Here is a 22,457-nt window from a genome sequence, read left to right on the forward strand (position 1 = left end):
GCAGAGGCCACGGTACGTGGCTGCAAGTACCGCTGCACCCCAACTATATTGAGGCATTTCCTCCACAGCTGCCTCTGCGATCTCCAGTGCGTAAGGCACAAGCACCCTATCCACATAGACCATGTGTGAGTTGTTGAACATTATGTATCCAAACAACCACAACAGGTATGCCTCAAGGGATCGAGTGACGCTATCATCATCAGCATCATGTGCCAAATTGTTGGGCTGCATAGAAATGATGAACATTTATGAGTACGAGATCAATTATAAAATAAAACAATAACTGCACTAGTAAAAAGCATAACTCTAACATTAATCGTTCCATAACAAGGTATGTACCTGGAACTGGAGGATCCATGCCTTGGCAGGGCCTGTTGCTTTTGGGTGCTCTTCTACATCAATCGTGATGTCAATATTTACAAAACGCTCTTCTAGATCGTCCAACCACGTAGGCGGGACGACACAAGGCCCTACGGCATCCCCACTGATAGGAAGACCCAGCAGCATCGCAACGTCCTGTAGGGTCGGTGTCATCTCCCCACAAGGGAGGTGGAAGGTGTTTGTCTCAGGCCTCCATCTATCAACTAGAGCCGTAAGTAGAGATCTGTCCAGCTGTACTAAACCACTCTCAGCAAGACGACCTATAGTAAGAAGACCAGCCTCACTCAACTTGAAAAATAGAACGATCAAATGTAAGTACATTATGTACGAAACATATACGAAACAAACGTATTTTTAAAAACATAATCCGATGACATATCACCTGGGCACCCATCGTGGCTCAACAGGAATAAACTCCGCTGGTGGACGTGGACGCAGCACGTTAAGTTTCACGCGCTGAACCACAGCAAGAAAGGACAGGTGCGACGAGTCTATGACTCCGTCAAGTAGAGCTGGCGTATCTCCGGCCATACCTAACACAAAAAAAATATAAGTTTTCTGCATTTTCTATAATTTTTCTGCATTTTTCTACAATTTATCTTAAATTTTCATAAACTTTTCTAACATTTTCGTGCATTTCCTACAATTTTTTACAATATATTTTTATAAATATATTTTTCTAACATTTTCTAAATTTTTCTGCATTTTCTACAATTTATCTGAATGTTTCATATACTTTTCTAATATTTTCTACAATTTCTGACTATTTCTCGAAATTTTTTCTCGTATTAAACAACTAATCAATATCACAAAAGTTGTTGGTAAACCTAATTGGTTTTTCTAAAAACTAATCTTAATTCTACCTAAATTATATTAAAAACATTACCTAAATCGCTAAAATATCATTACTGCTGCATACACTAATTATAGAATTAAACATACAATAAATTTAGATTGAGAAAGTTGAGAAATATTTATTACCTGCGGTTAGGATCCAAAATCCGACAGGGCTTCGCCGTTACAACTCTCTCCCTCCCGCTCTCTGGATGTCGTGGAAAGCAAATGAGGGGGGAGGGGGAGGGAAACCCTTTTATACAGGACTGGGGAGCCTGCCGCCCGCAGGGGCGGCAGGCTCCCGCCAAGGGCTCCCGCGCAAATAATTTTTTTAAAATTTACATATAAGTCACTACCGCCCCGCTGCTGGGCGGCAGGCCCCCTGCCGGGCGGTAGGGGTACAAAACTGTAAATTGTGATATTGAAAATATATTTCTGTAAAAAATGTTTTCGAAAAATATAAAAAAAAAGGCGCATCATCTTGGACTAGGAGTAGATTGGGCCAGCCCGTCAGCATTCGGTGTTAGGCCTGTTGGGCCTACAGCTGCTTGATGGGCTTGGGCCCAGCCCGAGGAGGCGACGACAAAGCTGTTGCCTGTTGGGAGGAGGGTGCTCGCCGTCGTCGCCAGTTTCTTTCCGCCGCGGCAGCCGCAAGCGGCGATCTCCACCTCCTCCTCGCCACCCCCCCCCCCCCCCCCCCCCCGCCTCGCTCCTCGTCCCCTCCGTCCGCTGGTAAGCAGGACCTGACTCTCCGCCCCCTCCAGATAGTCGCCTGTGGTTTGCTACCGATGGTATGCGCCGGAATGGATCCGAGGAGCGGCGATTGGGGTCTCGATTTCATCCCCTTGGTTTGCGCGTCCGGCCGGGCTAGCCTAGGTCATGCCGCCGCGATGCTGGCGTTAGGGAGGGATTTAGGGATGGCGCGTTTGGTTTCATATCTTGGGGTTCCCTTCTTGTTACACCCATTCCTTTGCTCCGTCAAGTTTGTTTACGCTCTTGAGGATCTCTCCTCTCTTTTTCTATCTAGTATTATATAGTTCAGAGCTTAACTACGAACATACATGGTCTCGAGCGGGTTGCAAAATACTAATTACCTGAAGAAAAATGAAAACGATGCTATTGTACCAAATGTGCTGCATTACACTTTATATGTATCTGCCGGACTATATGGCTTTTTAATTTGAATCCAAAATTATTCCCAGTCACCAGTCGTGCTACATGATGAATTGCTTTTATTTTCCTGATGCTGCAATAGATATGGAATCCCGCCCGCTGTATTCCAAGATCTTTAAGCTGATTTGTATCAAAGGTATTGGTCAGAGATGTATCCTTAACCAACCTATTTCCTTAGTTAATCTGATGAATCATGAATTTTGCCTTTTTGTGGAAAAGGAACCGCAATAACAAACTAGCTCTTGTATTGGACCATCAGTGTTATAATGCTGTTGTAACTGCAATAGTTTTTTCTTGAGGGCTGTTGTGATTGTAACCTTAATATTGCATAATAATGAACTCCATGTGATTTATAACTTGGCCTTATTTTTCAGTTAATTGTAACGCATTATATTACTGTTGATTGATGCCATCACATTTGTTTTGTCAAATAGGAGTCTAACGTTGCCAACACCGAAGAGTTGGTTGTCGTGTCTTCAAGCTGATGAACAATGCCGCCCCATAAGATTGAGACTGGGCATCAAGATGTGGTGCATGATATCGCCATGGATTACTATGGGAAGCGTCTTGCTACAGCCTCCTCTGACAACACGATAAAGATCATTGGCGTAAGTGGCACGTCGCATCAGCAGCTAGCAACTTTGAGTGGACACCAGGGCCCAGTTTGGCAAGTTGCATGGGCACATCCTAAGTTTGGTTCCATGCTTGCATCCTGCAGCTATGATGGCCGGGTTATCATCTGGAAAGAAGGGAGCAAGCCCGACGAATGGGCACAGCTACACACCTTTGTTGAGCACAAGTCGTCAGTGAATTCCATTGCATGGGCGCCTCATGAGCTGGGTCTCAGCTTGGCATGTGGTTCATCTGATGGGAACATTTCAGTCTTCACTGCTCGTTCTGATGGAGGTTGGGACACGACACGCATTGATCAGGGGCATCCAGTAGGAGTGACCTCAGTCTCTTGGGCTCCGGCGATGGCACCCGGTGCTCTAATCAGTGCAGGACCTTCTGGCCAATATGAATATGTTCAGAAACTCACGTCTGGTGGCTGCGACAACACGGTCAAGGTGTGGAAGCTCACCAACGGAAGCTGGAGGATGGATTGTTTCCCTGCACTGCAAATGCACAAGGACTGGGTGAGAGATTTTGCGTGGGCGCCAAATCTTGGCCTCCCAAAGTCCACCATCGCCAGCGCCTCTCAGGATGGAACGGTGGTTATCTGGACATCAGCGAAAGAAGGTGAGCAGTGGGAAGGTCGGGTCCTGTATGATTTCAGAACCCCTGTGTGGAGGCTGTCGTGGTCGCTGACAGGGAATATACTGGCTGTGTCTGATGGCAACAACAATGTGACCCTGTGGAAGGAAGCTGTGGATGGTGAATGGCAGCAAGTTACTACTGTTGAGCCATAGATTTCTGGAGCTCTTCTCTCATATATTATTGCAATAATGTAGTTTTCCTGTAATCTGAGTCTATGGCACAGTAGCAGTTAGCAAGGCACAGACGTGGTGTGGGAGATGGTTTTGGCTCGGACCAAAGTGATAAATTGAGTTCTTATCTGGATCATTCCGTGTCTTTATTCCAAGTTTTCTCGTACTATGTCTGTTATTCTATACAGGATATTGGTACCTGCTAACAACCAATTTGGTTTGTCATTATTTCACCTATCAATAGAAAAATACAAAGCCAGATTGTTTTCTCCAAAAGTTTGGCAGAATGAATGCTTCCCGCACTGCGTTGGTGATGCTATGTTCTGGTTCTTTGCTGCTGTACAAGAGCATCTCCAAGACTAGAGTACCCAAAAAACAGAGGCTAAAAATTCTGGTTCTCGGACCTTGCCAAAAATTTATTAGGAGAGAAAAAAATCCACCCAGAAGTTCCCAAAAAAATGGTTGTAAAAAACCTGGAAGTTCTGCGCAATAGCCTGCTGACATCACTTTATTAAATTTGTTCTACAAAATAGCATTCACCATAACACTTTAGTGTCACCAATAACCTTTGACTCAATGCCATGTTGTCTAAAGACACCCTTCCAAATGATCTTCACGTGCAGCCTGTAAGTGCCTAGGTTGCAAGTACGTTCATCCACATCATTCCCTATAACAAACTTAAGGCGTCTAAACTTATCGTAACTATCACGAACAGAAAAATATAGCAGCAGGTATTCACCCCTTCTGACAGATAATATACGACGACTTAATGAAACAGACCCATCACTTCCAAATTCTGTCTTGGTGCCATCTACTTGACTGTCATACAGAACCATTTTACTTGTATCACTTTCAGAAGTAGAAGCAAATATTTTGCCAGTGAAAGTAGATTTTCCATTCAAAAAGTTGACTCCAATAGAAGCTTCCAAGGCATTAGAGACAGGCACACACACCATATCCACAGTACTCAGGTAACTTTTGAGTGAAAATGTGTAGGGTATACCGGACTTATTCATAAAGGCATTGAGCACTAATAAACCTTTGCTGAAATCTTCGTCAGCTGCCCCCTCACCCTTAATCTTCAGATCAAACTCAACATGCAAATCAGTTGTGCCACCAAGTGCTCGATATGGACCTGTCAAAGCTAGCATACGGTTCTGCACAGGGATTTAGGGGAGGAAACATGTAAGAATTACACAAAAAGAAGGAAATAAGCTGAGAAAGGCAAATGTAAATTCAGACCATAACAAATGTTATGTCATGATAAATTAAATGACCTTCCTAGTGATGACCTGAGGTTCATCCCTTCCACGCTTGAATAAGTAGACGCATCTGTAGTCGTTCCTGTCCCTCGCCAATACAGTACCATATATACTGATGGGGTAACGAATGTCAGACTCAGCAACCTTGATTGAGACTAAATTGAAAGATGTATCCAACCGCTCATAATGGAAGGGAGGGATGTCGCGAAACAGTGGTCCATGCACAACCTTAGCTGAAAAGAAAAATTCCCGGAGACCAAAGCAAACTAAGAATATTAAACAGATTACATGTATGTATAGAACTATATATATATTGCTTGTATATATAGTACTCACACTCTTTGTCGAAATCAAACAAGGCTATGTTGAATAAAGAAAAGCGGCAGGGTTGGCAAATGCCTGTCTTGGGATTGCGTTGAGTGAATTCTCGACAGCGTACCACATGAAGAATCCGCACCACCTTCTCCTCCCATGTGTGGGTCTGAATTAGAAGATGTCTATACCGACAGTCTTGAAACATCTGCTCAAGAACCCGGCTCTCGTTTAGATCCAGAATCTGCTTCGTCAAGTCCTCCACGACTTGATTCATGTCCTCATCCAATTCCACAATCTTGCCGCTGCTCCTTTGCTCTGCGATGTCGCAATCTGTTTCTGTCGAGCAATAGGATGATTCTGGTTTATCCTTTCGAGTATGATGATCCATATCGATCGACCCGTTCGTTGCCGTTTCGATTGGTCGTCGGCGTACGTGTTCTAGTCCAAGTGGCCCTTGAAGCTCTCTCTTTCCTTCCAGCGCAACACGTTGGAGGGCCCTTGACGAGTCCGGTTGCCGTACGACGCGGCAGGTGTATGCGCCAAGGAAGGACACGTGCCTCTCTCTACTCTGAAGTTGCCCGGCCCCTACATACGCGAGCCCCGCAGCCCTGCTGACGCCGCCGTCGCCTCATCCGACAGCGACAGGCTCCAGCCGCCGCCGTCTGTCAACTGCGGCGTGTGGATCCGCCGTTTCTCGAAACTGCCGGAGAAGACTGCTGCCGCCTGCCAAGGCCGTCGTCTTTCGTTTTTCGCCGCCGGTGAGCACGTCTGCGCTTTTGAGACTAGACTTGTTTCGATAAACCCTGCTGCAACTAACACTTGAACAAGTCATATCAAACATGGAGTGCGTTTGGTGTTCAGTTCTGGCGTTAAAATCATCCTAGTCCCATTATGTGTAAACTTGGATTTATACAACTCAGTGTCAATAAATAATTTCATGCAAATCTAGTAAACATACAATTCACGAGCCGCCCTGAATTGGATCAGATGTCTCCATCTTATTTCGAGAATCTTGGTAGAAATTGTGTATGCCACTGAAAATACTATATTGCAACATTAGTGTTTTCTGGTACTTGACTTTGAACTTCCGCTGTGCAACTCTGAAACAGGGTATTTCCATCCTTCTGTTGACAGCAGCCCGTTTAGTTCACAAAAATCTTCACACGCTACAGTAACTTGCAACATTTAATCACTAATTTAGAGTATTAAATATGGATAACTGATAAAACCCATTTCATAACCCCCGGGTGAAATCGTGAGACGAATCTAATGAACCTAATTATGCAATGATTAGACAATATTATTCTACATTAACTAACCACTAATGATAGATTAATTAGTCTTAATAGATTCGCCTCGCGATTTCCCGTCCATTCATGTAATTAGTTTTATAATTAATATATATTTAATACCCCTAATTAGTGGTCAAACGGTCCCAAAAATTTTTGGGAACTAAACGGCCCCAAAGAAAAAAAAAACTAATGGCGAGAAGCATTGATTCGGATTATATTGACTTCTCACATATGGGTGGATTCGACATGGGCATCAATTTTGATGGATTCAAGGAAAATGTGAGAAAGTTCATGGAGGTAGTATTAGTGCCTTCTCCTAAATTTGATGTTAAACATGATTTTTTTTAATCTTGTTTTGGTCATAAATTTAGATATCTAAGATAAGATAGGATTTTCTTGACAGTGCTTTGCATCTGTTTCTCGCATTTCTTTTGACAGCTCCCGATCAAGTATCTAGATTCAGCTCATGATAAGGCTGTTGAGTTCATTGAAGATGTCCAAGGCAATAATTTTTGCCCCCTTTACTGATGATGAGGTGTCAAATGAGGAGGAGGAGCAATCTAGTAGCAATGTCATCACTGGATCTTTGGAAGCATCTGTTGAGACGGTGCTAGTTGGACCAAATACTGAAGCCTCTACTCCTGCATCTCTCATAACGGTGGAAAACAGATCTACTGGCTGTGTGGATACTGATGCTCATGGAACTGAATCATTTTCAAGTAAAAGTACAGGTTTGTCCTTGAGGAATCATATGTACCCAGAAAATACTTCTTCTGAAGGAGGTCACACTGAAGCAAATGTTCAGCGTCTTCTGCCAAAGGCAGAGGACACCTCACCAAGTGGAATATGTGGTACTGATTTTTTTTTCTAATAGACACTCTATTTCTCTTTATCGACATCTTATCACCTAACTAGTTTTTTTTGTACCGTTTTCCCACCTTTTCCCCCCACTTTCAGACAGCTCTGAGGAAGTCATTCTATGGAATCCAGAGACTTCTGTAAAACCACGACCACGTGGTTCGTATTTTCTCATGAGATCATTGCCACCTTTTATTAAATAGTGTAAATTTATATTATTATTTTGCAAAATTGCACTTGAATTTCATAGCCAGATCATGGACTATTGCATCCATTAATTTTGATCTGTCTTTACATTTGTTTAATGGAATTTTTTAATTAACCTGACAGGACTTACCGCCATACCCCAAGATGATCATGCAACTCATGCTCTGGAAACAGATCAAGTGGCAGAGCAAGCCGGACACTGTTCTGGACATCCAGGCAAACTCCTTACCTCGGCTTATCCTTATCCATTAGAGTGATAAAGGCGCATCCTTAATTTATGTTACATATTACTCTGCTTTTCATATTCTTGGCAGATTCTTCTGTTTTTAATAGAGAACATGCTGAATATTTGATTTAAAAGATAAAAAGTGTGCCCTACAATGATTTTGATTGCTCCTGGGAAAGAGAACAAGTCATTGAGCTCGCTTATTGAACCCATTGTCCACCAGCCATCAATATATGTTTATCTATTTTTACATTTATTTTCATTGAAAATTGATGTACATGTCCTGACAGATTCCACTACCGTTACCCAAGATGATTATGTACCACACATATTGCACAAGGATCAACAAGCTGGGCTTGATTGTTCTGTACATTCTAATTATAACCTCACCTTATTTTCTCCATAAGAATGATAAAGGCACATATAATTCATTTTTTATGTTACTTACTGTACCTTCATATACTGAATTTCACAGATATTCTGGTAGATTCTGCTGTTTTTTTTCAAGCACTGCTGCAAGAAGATTCTAGTGCAAATTATGAAGATGAAAGGGTATCATACAGTGCAAACGGCCCTGTGGAAGCAACCCAAGATAATTATGTACCTCAAGCATTGAACAAGGAGGAACAAACCGGACTTCACTGTTCTGGACATTCAGGCAAGCTGCTTATAGCCTCAGATACATTTATTGATATAAGAATGATAAAGACACATATAATTTACTTTTATGTTACTTACTGTGCCTTCATATACTGAATTTTCACAGATATTCTGGTAGATTCTGCTGTTTTTTATGAAGCACTGCTGCTAGAAGATTCTACTGCTAATTCTGAAGAGCAAATGGTATCACACTGCGCAAACGGCCCCGTGGAAGCAACCACGCATGGTTTGTATCTCTACACTTTTGAAATATGACATGCAGTTCTGTTCTTTCCTGCTGTCTTTTAAGTTCTGAATCTTCCCAACTTCATAGTGTTTGGTCATAAAGTTTGCCTGACTTGTGCACCCAAATAGTAAAATAATAATTTTATGTAATACAAACTTCTATAGTTCAGTAAACTAGATGACGATCTTACTTGGGATAGTGTTTAATAATTAATATATTTTATGGCCCATTAAAGGCATTATTTTGATTGTTCATAATAAAATTACTTAGCTAGCGCCTTTAATCAATTCTTGTATTTATGAATGGTTTAAACATTTCTGGGATATATTTTTCCTCATGACTGCAAATTATTATGCTTCCTACGTGATCTTTGCAGGAACTAGCATTTCACATGAATCCAGCTCAGATGTGCCTAGCTGTGCTGATGTTCCAAATTTGACAACTGGCACCATGGTTAAGTCTGTTGATATAGAGGACCTAAGGGATGGCCAGGACCACATGGAAAACGACGAAATTGTGCCCCCGGTCCCTCAGCGAAACAATGCATCATTTCAGGTAATATTATTCGAAACATGGTGGTGCTGTTGTTGTAATGGAGAACGAATTATGTTGGTGGATTACACCATAATGTCCGCTTCATGTAATCTAGCTAGTGAGAGCAAGTTTCAGCTCATGATTACACCACTTCAAAGAGGTGCTTGGGGAAATTTAAAAGGGAATAATGTCATACCACCAAATTTTGTCTCTGAAGAAATATGGCAACTGATGTTTCTTGCTGCTTGCAGAAAATGTTTATGAGGAGCTTGTCGAGTAAACTCCGGTGGTCAAAGAAGCAGATGAGTTCACATCAGGCCATGCCTGCTGGATCAGAGGATGCAGAAAACACTGGATATCAACTTGTTTCTTCATCAGTCGATCTGGAGCATGACTGGGAGGTCTTGTAAAACTGCAAGAAGCTGCTCCATGTCTCTGGTTCCAGGGGAAAGCATATGTAAATTACAAATCTCCTTACTGAGGCTGTGTCTAGCTGCTGCATATAATATTATAGAAGGATGAGAACGTGAGGTGTTTGCATCTCTACGTCTCTACACATCCACCGGCATAACTGTAAATTCTACTTGAGGCTGTCTGTTCAAATTTTCTCTTACTGACCTGAAGTGCATGCAGCACACTTGATTTTAAACCGTTCGAAAAATCTCGGTCTTCTTCGTGGCAGTGCTTACTGGTAATAGTGGTATTGTTAACTGGATATGCTGAGCGTGACGTTGTCATTACTCAATCCGATGCCGGCAAACGAAACTGATGGATGGTCTTATTTGCATTGTTAAGCCATCCAATATTACAATCGTACAATTCTCAAGCAGGAATCAACTATTTCTCAAAGAAAAAACATCCAAACAAAATGCTACATCATGCATATGCATCACAATATTATACTCACATTCCAAGCCAATCGATTATTAATTCTAAGACCTCAGCTTCTTAACTAGCGTTCGATGTTGCATCCAATGCTTCACCCTTGCCTTCCATATACATCATCGCTAAGGTCTGTCCTTTAGCTTTTAAAAGTTGGTCATAGAATAGCAATACTGGACTTCTGGACTTCTGGTGCAATGTTTCTACAAATTAGCTAGTGTAGGAGCACCCTTCTTCAAGGCAAGGCAATGCTAGAGAAATTGTTTACTGAGATTAAGTTAAGAAATTCAACAGGATAAAGCAATTAAACAGCATCTGCTGATTCAGAAATAATGTCAACTGAAATACTCTCTGCCTTGTGCCTTCACCTGGCACAGGAGAAAGCATGTATGAATTCACAGTCTATGCCAGTATGGCAGTCGCACAGGTAAGACACAGCAGAAAACTTAGTCTCAAACTCAGAGAAGAGCAGAAATAATAAAAGGAATCTTATTTCTCAAACTTTGCCAGATGCTTCAAACCTTCAACTAGCTTGGTTGGGTAGGTCAGAGGCAAACCTTGCACCGAACATCAACACGCACAACAGGGGAGACACAGCTTCCTTGCTCTGATTGGGCATGCATCAACCTCCTCATGATTGAATGTAATATTCTTCGTGATGAACTGATCGAGACCATAACCATAGCAACAGTGTTACTGTTACCACAAGGAACATCCCCAACTGACTCTTGTTTCTTTCCCATCCAGATAACAGTACGCTGGACACTCAACATACAGATCCTTCTGACCAGGGAGGGACGTGTTCAGGTAGTTGGGACCCATGGTCCTGACCTTCAAACCAGCAGCAACCTTCCCTGAGAAGACATGAACAAAGGCAAAGAACCTGTCTTCATTGGATGCTGGAATCATCTCTGAAACATAGAGCAAAAGAGGTGGAATATCACCACCTCAAGCAGTGCAGTACCAGCTGGAAGCAAGTCAGCATAACACTCTTCATTGAAGTCTTGCCACCAAGCCAATTCACTCTCATGTCTTCATGGTAACATTAAGATTTTGAAGCATTGGACCACAACTTATCCTTCTGGTTATTCATGCAGGTGTTTGATAATTCGCTTGATTGGCTCATAGGCTCATAGCAGAACTGAAAAAATCCTCTCTTGCAGGTAGCAGAGCCTGTGTTCATGGTGGTCCACTTCTTTGTGGCTGGGTCAAAGTAGTTCCCACCCCAGAGCCTCTCCATCATCTTAGCTTCATCAACTCCAAACTTGGATTCATTCATCTTGGCAAAGGCCCAGCCGTGCAGACCAGCAGGAAAAGCACAGTTCCCTTTTCCTAACTTGGACGTCATCAAAGAGCTTATCTTCGTATGTTGCCACAATGAAATTGCCACTTTCATTGACACGGGAGAAAGTCTGGTAGGCTTCCTCACCCTCAGCCTGAAGCTCAAGGAAGCACCTGTGCATCTTGTTCACAGTAAGGACTGACATAATCTCTTACCAAGAGCCTGGCAGAGCACAGTTTCACTTTGCACACAGACACCTTCAATACAGTCAACCACCACTAGAGAACCATTGGTGAAGAGCAGCTGTGACTTCTGAAGAAAAATCAATATGCCCAGGTGAGCCAATAAGGTTGATCAAGTACTCGTTACCATCTCCCACCTTTGTAATTCTTTTTTTTTTTGGCGAACGTGCCTGAGCACGTATTTCAGTAAGAGGAGAGCACATTTGTAATTCTTAAGTGACTCATCAGTCATCTCATAGAAAGGAGAGAAAGGAGAGATACCAGTGGATTTGATTGTAACACCATGCTCTGCTTCATCTGCGTATCAGTCATGCAAACATCACCAGTGACTTCCTGGGCAATAATCCCATCAGCTTCCACAAGGGAATCTGCAAGGGTAGACTAGCCTGCAACAATTAAAAACGTAAGAAGTGCGGAGAACTTCAGCGTCAAACTGAACATGCATCATAGACTAGTAAAACATTATGGTTTATGGATAGACAACCTATCATAGGATAATCATCACAAAAATACATTACAACCTAAACACATAGTTAAAAGATACATATAGACCACAATACCTAGAGAAAACAAATACGTTAAGTACAAGATAATACAGCATGAATCGTGTTAACTGTGAATCACAATACATAGCTTAAATATTGGAAATAAAATAAGTGTTAAAATCGAAAAAGGCTTGAAAATGTTATGGAACACATTTGTGTGCCAGCTAATGAAACACTGTTCTTAACATACCGTGATCCATGAGCAGTAACAGACATTACAAATGTTGTTTTTATCCATGATGTCATGGAGTTCTTCCGCCATGAACTTCACAATCTTGGCTTCTTATGAAGATCACACTACAAATATGTACAGTTCTCCTGCCACTGAAAGGTAGAAAATACTAGTAAGAATCCCAGCAAAAATATAAGTAACTTCAATGGAAACTTTGGTACCAAACTAATAACCACTATAATTGTCAAGATCAAAAGAGATGCAGAAATTGTTTAAATGTCGTTGGTGTCAACTGTCAAACATAATCTCAATGAATGCAGAAAGTTATTAAAAATGTTTTGACTTATCTTTATCAGGGTAAACTGTTCTAATGTTTGCACTACACCTAATGGGCCTGTAAGCACATAAAAGTTAAGAAAAGATAAATTGAAAATTATCTTAATTGAACACAGGGTGCATCCTCATTAAACTAAAATACCCAGGACACCACATCTTAAAAAATCATCTAAGTTATTAAACTAATCAATTCAATAATCATATAATAGGGATTCTAGCATGGCCTCAGGTTCAACATGAATACATGATTACACATCGTACACATATAAGAAAGCATCTGCGGTGAACAACTAGAAGTGAAACTAATCCAACTTTAATGCAAAATACAAAAAAAGGAGAAACAATATTAGACATGCTTAAGATATTCAGCTAGTACACTGCCCGTTGGTGCCTTTGGAATCATGGGCCTTGGCCCTGCAACTATGTCAGTTGTATGGCGGCTGCCAGTCCGTCGTTTCTCGTACTGCCTCATGCCATTTGCAAATCGCAAGCCAAGCCATCTTTTCTTCGGAGCTAGAGCAGAGGTACAACTCAACAGGGGGAATTCAAACCATGTCGATTCTCAAGAGCCTAGCACAACACATGTCACTCTACTATTATGTACCGCTAATCGGGTTGTCGCTTAACGGTAGGCGTCTGGCGGTGCCGGCAACAAGTCTGGAGATGAAGCTGACCGGCTTTGGTGGCACCATCGTGGACTCAGGTTCAACAATAATGTTGCTTGTGGAGCCAGCATTCAAGGCACTGAAGAAGGCGGTGTTGGGGACGGTGAAGCTGCCGGTGGCTAACCGAACAGTGGAGGATTACAAGCTCCGCTTCGCTTCAATACGAATTTAATGAGCGTAGGGGCACATGCCCCCCCCCCCCCCTCATCTGACTCAGGCAGCCTAATGTCGAACGCGCCGCATGATCAAATACTTTATCCAAAGGAAATGAATATGCTTGAGCTGAAAACAATGAGAAGCACAATCAGTACAAAGTAAAAAATGTGGCCAATGTTCCATTGTGACATTGGGTAGCAATGTCACCCAATCTGAATCCCCAATGCCCTCCTCTTTGCACCTTTGCCTCCTCTTCCCCAACGGCAACCCGTGACCCCCTTTCTCCTCTTTGCTCCTCCACCCCACCCCGCGGTCAGTTAACCACCAACAAGGCAAGACATTGCATGCTGCGCCACGCCCATCGTCAACTACTGATCCTCCCACCACAAAGCCATGAGCATGGCGCGCCGAATCGACCTCCTCCTCGAGCTTCTCTGCCTCGTTGTCGCTGTCACGGTGGCCTGCGGCTCTACCGGCTTCCGCGCCAGCTCAACCACTCGTACACCGGTAGCTCGTGCTCTACGCACGAGATCATTTGCCGATCTGCCCGTGCGAGCATGGCTCGATTGGAGAGGCTCGACGCCAGCCTCGCGCTACTCCTCTGCAATGTCTTCGCAGCCGATGTGCTCGTCGCTCCACTGAACGACCATGCACACAGGATAACCGTTGGAATCGGCACGCAGCCACAGCCACAGACTCTCATCGTTGACACGTGCAGCGACCTCACGGTGGACGCAGTGCAAGCTATTCCGCGGCATGGTGAGGCAGCGCGAGCCGCTCTACGAGCCCAATAAATCCTTCTTCTTCTTCGCCTTCTTCCTTTGCAGCAGCAGGCTGTGCAAGGAAGGGCCTCTTGGCACCAAAAAGTGCTCCATCAACAACAGATGCCTGTTCAATTATGGGTATGACAGCGCGGTGACAGATGGGCTCCTCGCGTCGGAGACCTTCATTTTCTACGCGCGCCGCAAGGTGGCTGTTGCAGTGACATTTGGCTGTGGCGAACTCACCGTCGGGAGCCTCATTGGCGCCTCTGGAATCATGTGCCTCGGCCCTACAACTATGTCATTTGTTTGGCAGCTGCCAGTCCGTTGTTTCTCATACTTTCTCACGCCATTTGCAAATCGCAAGCCAAGCCATCTTTTCTTTGGACAGAGCTGCATAGGTATAACTCAACAGGGGAAATTCAAACCACATCGATTCTCATGACCCAGCACAACACCCGCCACTCTGGTCGGATTGTCGCTTGATGATAAGCATCTGGTGCTGCCGGAGACAAGTCTAGAGATGAAGTTGAACGGCTTTAGTGGTGCCATTGTGGACTCAGGTTCAACAATAATGTTGCTTTGCAGCCAGCGTTCAAGGCGTTGAAGAAGGCGGTGTTGGGGACAGTGAAGCTGCCGATGGCTAACCGAATTGTGGAGGATTACAATTTCTGCTTCGCTTCAATACGGATTTAATGAGCGTAGGGGCACATGCCCCCCCCCCCCCCCATCTGGCTCAGGTAGCCTGATGCCACACACGTCGCATGATCAAATATTTTATCAAGAGTAAATTCATATGCTTGAGCTGAAAACAATGAGAAGCGCAATCAGTCCAACGTAAAAAAAAATGTAAAAATATTTGTTGTATATTGAGTTAATGCACAAAGATGTTCTGTAGTGTAAGTGTATTTTTGTGATATATTTTTGTTTTTATTTTTTCTTTGGACTGATTGTGTTTCTCATTGTTTTCAACTCAAGCATATTCATTTATTTTGATAAAAAAAATTATCATGCGTGGCGGGCAGAATCAGGCTGCCTGAGCCAGATGAGGAGGGGCATGTACCCCTATGCTCATTAAATCCCGATTGTGGTTCGCGCTGCCAAGCAGCGTGGTTATGGGCGCGGGGCAGGCTCTGGCATACGTGCAGCAGCAAAACTTTGATATGCTCTTTGATGTGCACAACAAGAAGTTGTCCTTCGCGTCGACGCACTGTGACCGGATGTAAGGATTGGGTTGATCAAGGAAGAAGTAGCACTGCGAAGGGCAGCGTGTGGCACGCCTTCGTTGGGAAATGAATAGCATATTTGTATGTTATTGCTTTCGAGTGAGTTGTTAGTTTCATGTAATAGACATCCTTTGGTAATCCAGATTTCCTTTCCCCTTAAATGAATCAGTCCTGCGAGTTTGGGGTGCAACATTTTCTCGGTCTAGAGAACAAAGCTACAATTTGATAGGTAATTGGTTGAATTCAGAAGAACCTTTGAAAACTAACATGCAAATATCACCGAAGAACCTGCATCTTTAGCAATGACATGAATTCAACAAAGTCCCCGGGAATTTCAGATAACACTAAAATCACCAAACCATTGCCCTGCAAAAGGTTTTCAACCTTTTTTACACTCCCTTTTTACTTGAATTCATGAATGGATTGAAAAGGATAGACACACTGCAGCAACAATCAGTCAAAAAGATGTTCTAGAATCTAGATTGCTCCCAGAAAAACAAACAAAACAACAGTTTTTAAAAACTTAAGAATTTTATGCCTCGGATTAGTTGTCACAAAATTCTGCAAAATATTGTAAAATCATTATTTTGAGTATAGTATCTGAATAAATTTTTTGGGGGCACAGTTGCATAGCAAAAATTAAACTTCCTTCATAAGCAAGCAGTCAAACATGGTACAGAAAATAAACAAGCTTATGCAAACATATGCACATAATTTTTCATTATGCTTTAATGATGCTCATGATGACATTCTTTGAGTTTTAATCATGTCCAAATTTTTTGGGGGCGTGCACAGCACGAACACGCTGGTCATGACGCCGCCGTCGCACATCATGATATTGGCTCTATATATATGCAACTGAACTTGATGTTGTATCGGTATACATACAGTCACAACCAGACAAGAAGTGAGCAAATCTGCAATGGAGAGGGAGGGAGGGCTTGACTGCTTGAGCAGCAATGAGGCGGATCGGAATTCCTCGCCGTCCGGCGGCCGTCCCTTATACGAGTACTCTTACAAATTAAATGACTGGCATGCATGGCAGGCCGCCGCTGATTGATGATCGTTTAATTTGACAGCTGCTAGAGTTCCCTTGTTTGAATTCTTTACATTTTTCCGATCCGTTGCACAGTGCTACAATTTAGGAATTCAAGGAAGGGATCGACCGGAAATCCAAAGTTTAGAACCGGGGTGGATTTACGAATTAACTTAGCATTTACTTTAGATTATTCTACAAATCCAAATTTTATTAAAAAATCATGGAAATGCAGTCGAATGACCAGGTGACGACTGTACGGTGGTGATCGCTGGAGACCAGCATGCCGTGCAGCTAGCGTACGGTGGTGATCGAATGCAGATGCGAGGCGCCCGCCATACCAGAACACTGACTACTGGCCATGAGTGACGGCATCAACATCATCTCTGATTGAATGATTGACCCTCTCAGCACGCCATCAACTCCAGACCGGTCACGGGATGTATAGTCACATAGCGCACGCAGTGCGGCGTGGGCTCCGCTGATGGCTAAGGATGGATTCGGATCGGATACGGATGAAATCGGATCCGGATGTCACCTTTTACCACATTTTAATCCGGATACGAATACGAATGCGGATCTCATCGGATACGAATACAAAACGGATAGTTCGAATCCGGATACGAATCCGGATACCTTCTCGATTTGAAACATAGAGCTATCATAAGTATATTTATTTTTTCAATAATTTTATAGCAGATCAAAATCATTATACAAGTAGGGAGTAAAGGATTAGGAGATAGCTAATAAAAAAAGAATATAATTATCTATGCATAGCTTTTATATTAAATATATAATACTAATTATAAATGTAAAATAAATAAATATTTAAATACTTAATAATTACGATATATAAAAAAAGATTTTATCATTAAATAAATAATTAATTTGACTCGTATTAAATAATTTTAATCATGAAATAAATATATTAAATAGTTAAAGTTAATTTTTATATCATTATTAATTTTAATAAATATATTATTAGTTATCTAGCTTTCTAAATAATTTAAATAGTGTACATCATTAAGTAATAGGTATAAAGATAAGTTTAAGATTGTCTCACTAGTCATTTTTTCTTTGCGGATACGGATGGATACGGATGTGATCGGATATTCTTCGAATACGAATACGGAATCGGATAGAGAAAAGTTCTTAAAATCGAATTCGGATGCATCCATATGACATCCATATTAAATTCGAATACGGATACGGATATTCATATTTACGTTTTAAGCGGATACGAATACGGATAATTCGGATGTTCAGACATCCGAATCCATCCTTACTGATGGCTAGCTGCCCATCTGTGCTGTGCTGTGCTGTGCTGCGCGCGACGACGACGTCCACATCGCCGACGAAGCTAATGCGTGGAATTGGAAGACTACTCTGGTCTGGTCACTTCACGTCTTCAGGAGGAGACCATTGAAACCAGCAGATTCATTTTTGTCTCTGTTCGAACTGGCGCCGCCACTTCCAAAGGATGGTCGCAGATTAGTTATAGTTCCTTCCCTTAATCAAGACAAGAATTGCATAATGAAGTGCCATGATTAATCAGTAGGTTAGGTACTACTCTGTATGTGCGGAGGTGGTTCAAGCATAAGCCAACCCAAGGCCTTGGCTGGTTGGTTAGTACAAGTATTTCGTGATGGTTGGTGCTACTGCGCTGCGTGTAGGAGGATCGCAAGACCGGTCCCAGCAACGCGACTCTTCTGGTTCAAGTTTGCGGTTGCGGCGTAGCAGCTTCTGCAACTTGGGAGCTTGGCTGGGAGCCTGGGACCATGCATACCCAGGCTTGGCCTGCTGCGGCCTGTATGTGCAGACGAGCAGACTGGCCTCTGCGATCTCTTCTTTTGCCCACCTCACTTCACGGGTCTTCAGCTGCGTGCCAATAGTGGAGTTTTCTACAGTATTTGCTGAGCTTGACCATTGGTGTTCTGACGCTTGGATACTGTCCCGGTGATCGGCTCCAGCATGTGGTCGTCTGAGCTGATGGTAATTGCGCTTCAGCCCTTGGCCGCCAGAGACGAGCAAGGACGAACAGACGACGAGACGACCTACATGTGACAGGCCATTCCACCTGCATGTTTCTCTCACACCAGATCTCCTCGGTCTGTCTGTACTCTGTACTGCACTCTCTCAATCCATACTGGGTCTGTTTAGTTCTCACTCCGTAAACGCAAAAAAACCGTAAACGCATTAAAGTGAAAAGTAATCTTGCTAAATTGAAGTACTAAATGAAGTATATTTACAAAACTTTTTGTATGGTTGGGTTGTAAATCGCGAGACGAATCTAATGAGCCTACTTAATCTATGATTTGCAACAATGATGATATAGTAACCAACAGCTAATTATTAATTAATCATAGATTAATTAGCATCATTAGATTCGTCTCGCGATTTACAACACATCCATGTAAAAAGTTTTGTAAATAGACTTCATTTACTACTTCAAATTGGGAAGATTCTGACGTGTCGCGGTGTTGCAAACCACGGCCGGGTGGCGGAAGGCACCCGCCCTAGCCCAGAGGGTGTGTACTCGGGGGTTAGCTAGTCTTAGATCGATCTCCCTCCAGAACACAAGAAACACAGCAGGATTTAGAGTGGTTCGGGCCGCCGGAGCGTAATACCCTACGTCCACTGTGTGTTGTATTGCCTTCCCACGAGAGTGAGAAGTTCGCTAGAGCTTGAGTCTGGATTGTGGAGATCATGTGTGAACCTCCTGTGTTCTAGCGGGCGTGCTCTCCCTTTTATATGTCCAAGGGGAGCACGTACACTGAGCGGGGCCCCGACATGTGGACCCGGCGATGTATTATAAACTACACTTTGGCCTTCAATGGCTCAGATCCGGAGATCTTGTCGTCGGCTTCTGTGCGTAGCTTCTGACCAGGGATGGTCTTGAGTTGTCCTGTCAGAGTAGAGTCTAGCCTTTGCAGTCGCGCGTCGAGGTCACGATGAAGCGCCGAACTACTGACTCAGTCTACTGTAGCAGCGTGCACTGTTGCTTCAGTCAGTAGCTGGTCATCATGACTCGTCGCTCATGCGCGCAGCGCTGAGTCTTTAATGCTTGTCTCGGTATCTGGCGATCCACAGTGTGGACTGACAAAAGCTGCCCCGTGCCCAGAGGCAGCAGATCCCGCCTCAACCACTCGCACTTAATGCGGGTGGGTGAGGGAGCTTCCAGCGGAAGGCTGGCGCCCGCGCCCGCGTCTGCGTGACACGTGGCGGCTCCGGACCCCACCCGAGCAGCTTGCTGAGCCGAGAGCTCACGGGGGTCCGGGTAGGCACGTGGAGGTCCCGGACCTGCCTGCGGGAGTCCGGATGGCACGTGGAGGTCCCGGACCCGCCTGCGGGGGTCCGGGTCCGCGGCCACAGGTGCTGAGCATTTCCACCTCTGGGACACGTGGTGACACCGGACCCGTCCCCAAACGGGAAGCGGGTCCGGCACCGTTGGTCCGGTGAGATGGAGTCGGAACCCAGGAGTCCGGCTGCTCAGCTCCTTAGGGCGTAGTTACGGATAACTACGCGAGTCTTGGCACAGTAGGAGTGGGTACCCCAGCTGTAGGGTACCGACAGTGGCCCCCGGGCCCGCCTCGGGAGAGGCAACGAACCCGCAGGTGGGGCCACTACTGTGAGCGACTTGGCTGCTTCTGGCACCCAGCGGTGCGCGCCGCAAGGGTCTTGCCCTGCATCGTCCATCCCTTGGGTCACCTGCTGCATCATCACGTTTGGACCTGCACATGACTCAAGGTAGATGCTTAGTAGCGTGCCCACGGGTCCCAAATCCTGTTGGCTGTAATCCTTTGAGATGGATAGCTAGGTTCAGTGAACGAAGCTCAAGGGGCCGGCCTTTAGGTTAAGAGAAAGTCCGGACCTCCAGGTTCCCAGTCCTAGGTACTACGGCACTCATTCACAGGAGGTGGTGCGTGCAGGCTTAGGGTACGGAACCAGGCTAAGCGGCTACACGGCTCCGGACCTCCCCGGAGAATGAGTGCGCTTCCCTGAACCTGCAGGTTCCCAGGGGTCCGAACCCCTCTCTTCCATGAGGGGTCTCGAGCTAAGTCACTAACTAGCCAACTCAATTCGGACCACAATCACCGCACAAGAGTAAGAAGCCACGTGGGGGTTAGCGCAAACAGAATGCGTAGATCGAAATTGGAATGTAACATCCTTAGAGGCGAACTGAGAATAAACTTTTCCTTTATAACTAGATGTACATGAGATGTGCGATGTAAGCCAGAACACGGGTTTATGAGGCCGGAGCTGTCCGGACCTCCGGGCCCCCAGTCTTAGGTACTACGGTACTCACCCTAGGGAGGTAGAGCATGCAGGCTTAGGGTACGGAACCAGGCTAAGCGGCTACACGGCTCCGGACCTCCCCGGAGGGTGAATACGCTTCCCTGAACCTGGTTCGCAGAGGTCCGGACCCCTCCACGGGGGAGGCTCACCGGACTGGACCACACGGAAGTACTACATAGTTACAAAGGAAAAGATTTTATTCCCTGCTGGGCCTCTAAGAGTAGGACTTACAGAGATGTAGAGTCGGGGGTACGACCGGAGTCGGCTTTCCGCCGGAGAGAGCCACTAGAGCCGGCTTTCCGCCGGAGCGGGCTTGGTGCGACCGGAGTCGGCTTTCCGCCGGAGCGGCTTGGTGCGACCGGAGTCGGCTTTCCGCCGGAGCGGGCTTGGTGCGACCGGAGTCGGCAGTCCGCCGGAGCGGGCTTGGTGCGACCGGAGTCGGCTTTCCGCCGGAGCGGGCTTGGTGCGACCGGAGTCGGCAGTCCGCCGGAGCGGGCTTGGTGCGACCGGAGTCGGCTTTCCGCCGGAGCGGGCTTCCTCTCATGAGTGAGGTATGCTGTGAGCTGGGATTTGTCGCTCCGCCGCTCGCAGCTTGTGAGGGGGCCCTTGACGGGTGCCCTGACTCTTGCCGGCGGGCGGCGCGCGCCGCCGCCAACGGTGGCTGCTCCACAGGCACAGTTGCCCCTGGAGCAGGAACGCGAGAGGCATGTGGCGTGGAGGACGCCACCCCCCTCCGTCATCTCCACGTCGTCCACGCGAACCATGGGGACGAAGAAGATGATGAAATGCGACCAGCTAGCGCCCCTACCTGGCGCGCCAAATGTCGCGGTGTTGCAAACCACGGCCGGGTGGCGGAAGGCACCCGCCCTAGCCCAGAGGGTGTGTACTCGGGGGTTAGCTAGTCTTAGATCGATCTCCCTCCAGAACACAAGAAACACAGCAGGATTTAGAGTGGTTCGGGCCGCCGGAGCGTAATACCCTACGTCCACTGTGTGTTGTATTGCCTTCCCACGAGAGTGAGAAGTTCGCTAGAGCTTGAGTCTGGATTGTGGAGATCATGTGTGAACCTCCTGTGTTCTAGCGGGCGTGCTCTCCCTTTTATATGTCCAAGGGGAGCACGTACACTGAGCGGGGCCCCGACATGTGGACCCGGCGATGTATTATAAACTACACTTTGGCCTTCAATGGCTCAGATCCGGAGATCTTGTCGTCGGCTTCTGTGCGTAGCTTCTGACCAGGGATGGTCTTGAGTTGTCCTGTCAGAGTAGAGTCTAGCCTTTGCAGTCGCGCGTCGAGGTCACGATGAAGCGCCGAACTACTGACTCAGTCTACTGTAGCAGCGTGCACTGTTGCTTCAGTCAGTAGCTGGTCATCATGACTCGTCGCTCATGCGCGCAGCGCTGAGTCTTTAATGCTTGTCTCGGTATCTGGCGATCCACAGTGTGGACTGACAAAAGCTGCCC

The 22,457-nt window shown here is 45.2% G+C and overlaps 4 protein-coding genes and 2 pseudogenes across 5 annotated transcripts; 4 read left to right on the forward strand and 2 right to left on the reverse strand.

The window, feature by feature from the left end:
• Positions 1 to 1,826: 1,826 nt before the first annotated feature.
• Positions 1,827 to 4,074, forward strand: LOC120705594 (protein transport protein SEC13 homolog B-like). Of its 2 annotated transcripts, none has more exons than XM_039990024.1 (2): positions 1,827 to 1,947; positions 2,823 to 4,074. In XM_039990024.1, exon 2 carries the CDS (start codon positions 2,880 to 2,882, stop codon positions 3,795 to 3,797), a length of 918 nt encoding a protein of 305 aa, XP_039845958.1. In that variant the 5' UTR covers positions 1,827 to 1,947; positions 2,823 to 2,879; the 3' UTR covers positions 3,798 to 4,074. The 2 variants fall into 2 exon arrangements, with proteins under 2 accessions (XP_039845958.1, XP_039845959.1); XM_039990025.1 differs by lacking the exon at positions 1,827 to 1,947 and adding an exon at positions 1,978 to 2,524 and having other exon boundaries at positions 2,823 to 3,943.
• Positions 4,075 to 4,305: 231 nt separating this feature from the next.
• LOC120705593 lies at positions 4,306 to 5,815 on the reverse strand. The gene is made up of 3 exons (XM_039990023.1): positions 5,414 to 5,815; positions 5,093 to 5,310; positions 4,306 to 4,972 (listed from the first exon to the last, which is right to left on the reverse strand). Exons 1-3 carry the CDS (start codon positions 5,778 to 5,780, stop codon positions 4,352 to 4,354), a joined length of 1,206 nt encoding a protein of 401 aa, XP_039845957.1. The 5' UTR covers positions 5,781 to 5,815; the 3' UTR covers positions 4,306 to 4,351.
• Positions 5,816 to 6,853: 1,038 nt separating this feature from the next.
• LOC120710408 lies at positions 6,854 to 8,627 on the forward strand. The gene is made up of 4 exons (XM_039996099.1): positions 6,854 to 6,981; positions 7,123 to 7,535; positions 7,642 to 7,701; positions 7,873 to 8,627. The coding sequence occupies exons 2-4, from the start codon at positions 7,151 to 7,153 to the stop codon at positions 8,004 to 8,006; spliced, it is 579 nt and encodes a 192-aa protein (XP_039852033.1). The 5' UTR covers positions 6,854 to 6,981; positions 7,123 to 7,150; the 3' UTR covers positions 8,007 to 8,627.
• Positions 8,628 to 8,744: 117 nt separating this feature from the next.
• LOC120710409 lies at positions 8,745 to 10,041 on the forward strand. The gene is made up of 3 exons (XM_039996100.1): positions 8,745 to 8,861; positions 9,238 to 9,416; positions 9,647 to 10,041. Exons 1-3 carry the CDS (start codon positions 8,816 to 8,818, stop codon positions 9,803 to 9,805), a joined length of 384 nt encoding a protein of 127 aa, XP_039852034.1. The 5' UTR covers positions 8,745 to 8,815; the 3' UTR covers positions 9,806 to 10,041.
• Positions 10,042 to 10,343: 302 nt separating this feature from the next.
• LOC120710410 lies at positions 10,344 to 12,049 on the reverse strand (annotated as a pseudogene).
• Positions 12,050 to 14,232: 2,183 nt separating this feature from the next.
• LOC120709410 lies at positions 14,233 to 15,132 on the forward strand (annotated as a pseudogene).
• The last annotated feature ends 7,325 nt before the right edge of the window (positions 15,133 to 22,457 follow it).

This window comes from Panicum virgatum, chromosome 5K, assembly GCF_016808335.1.
Source record: "Panicum virgatum strain AP13 chromosome 5K, P.virgatum_v5, whole genome shotgun sequence".
Classification (NCBI taxonomy): Eukaryota; Viridiplantae; Streptophyta; class Magnoliopsida; order Poales; family Poaceae; genus Panicum; species Panicum virgatum.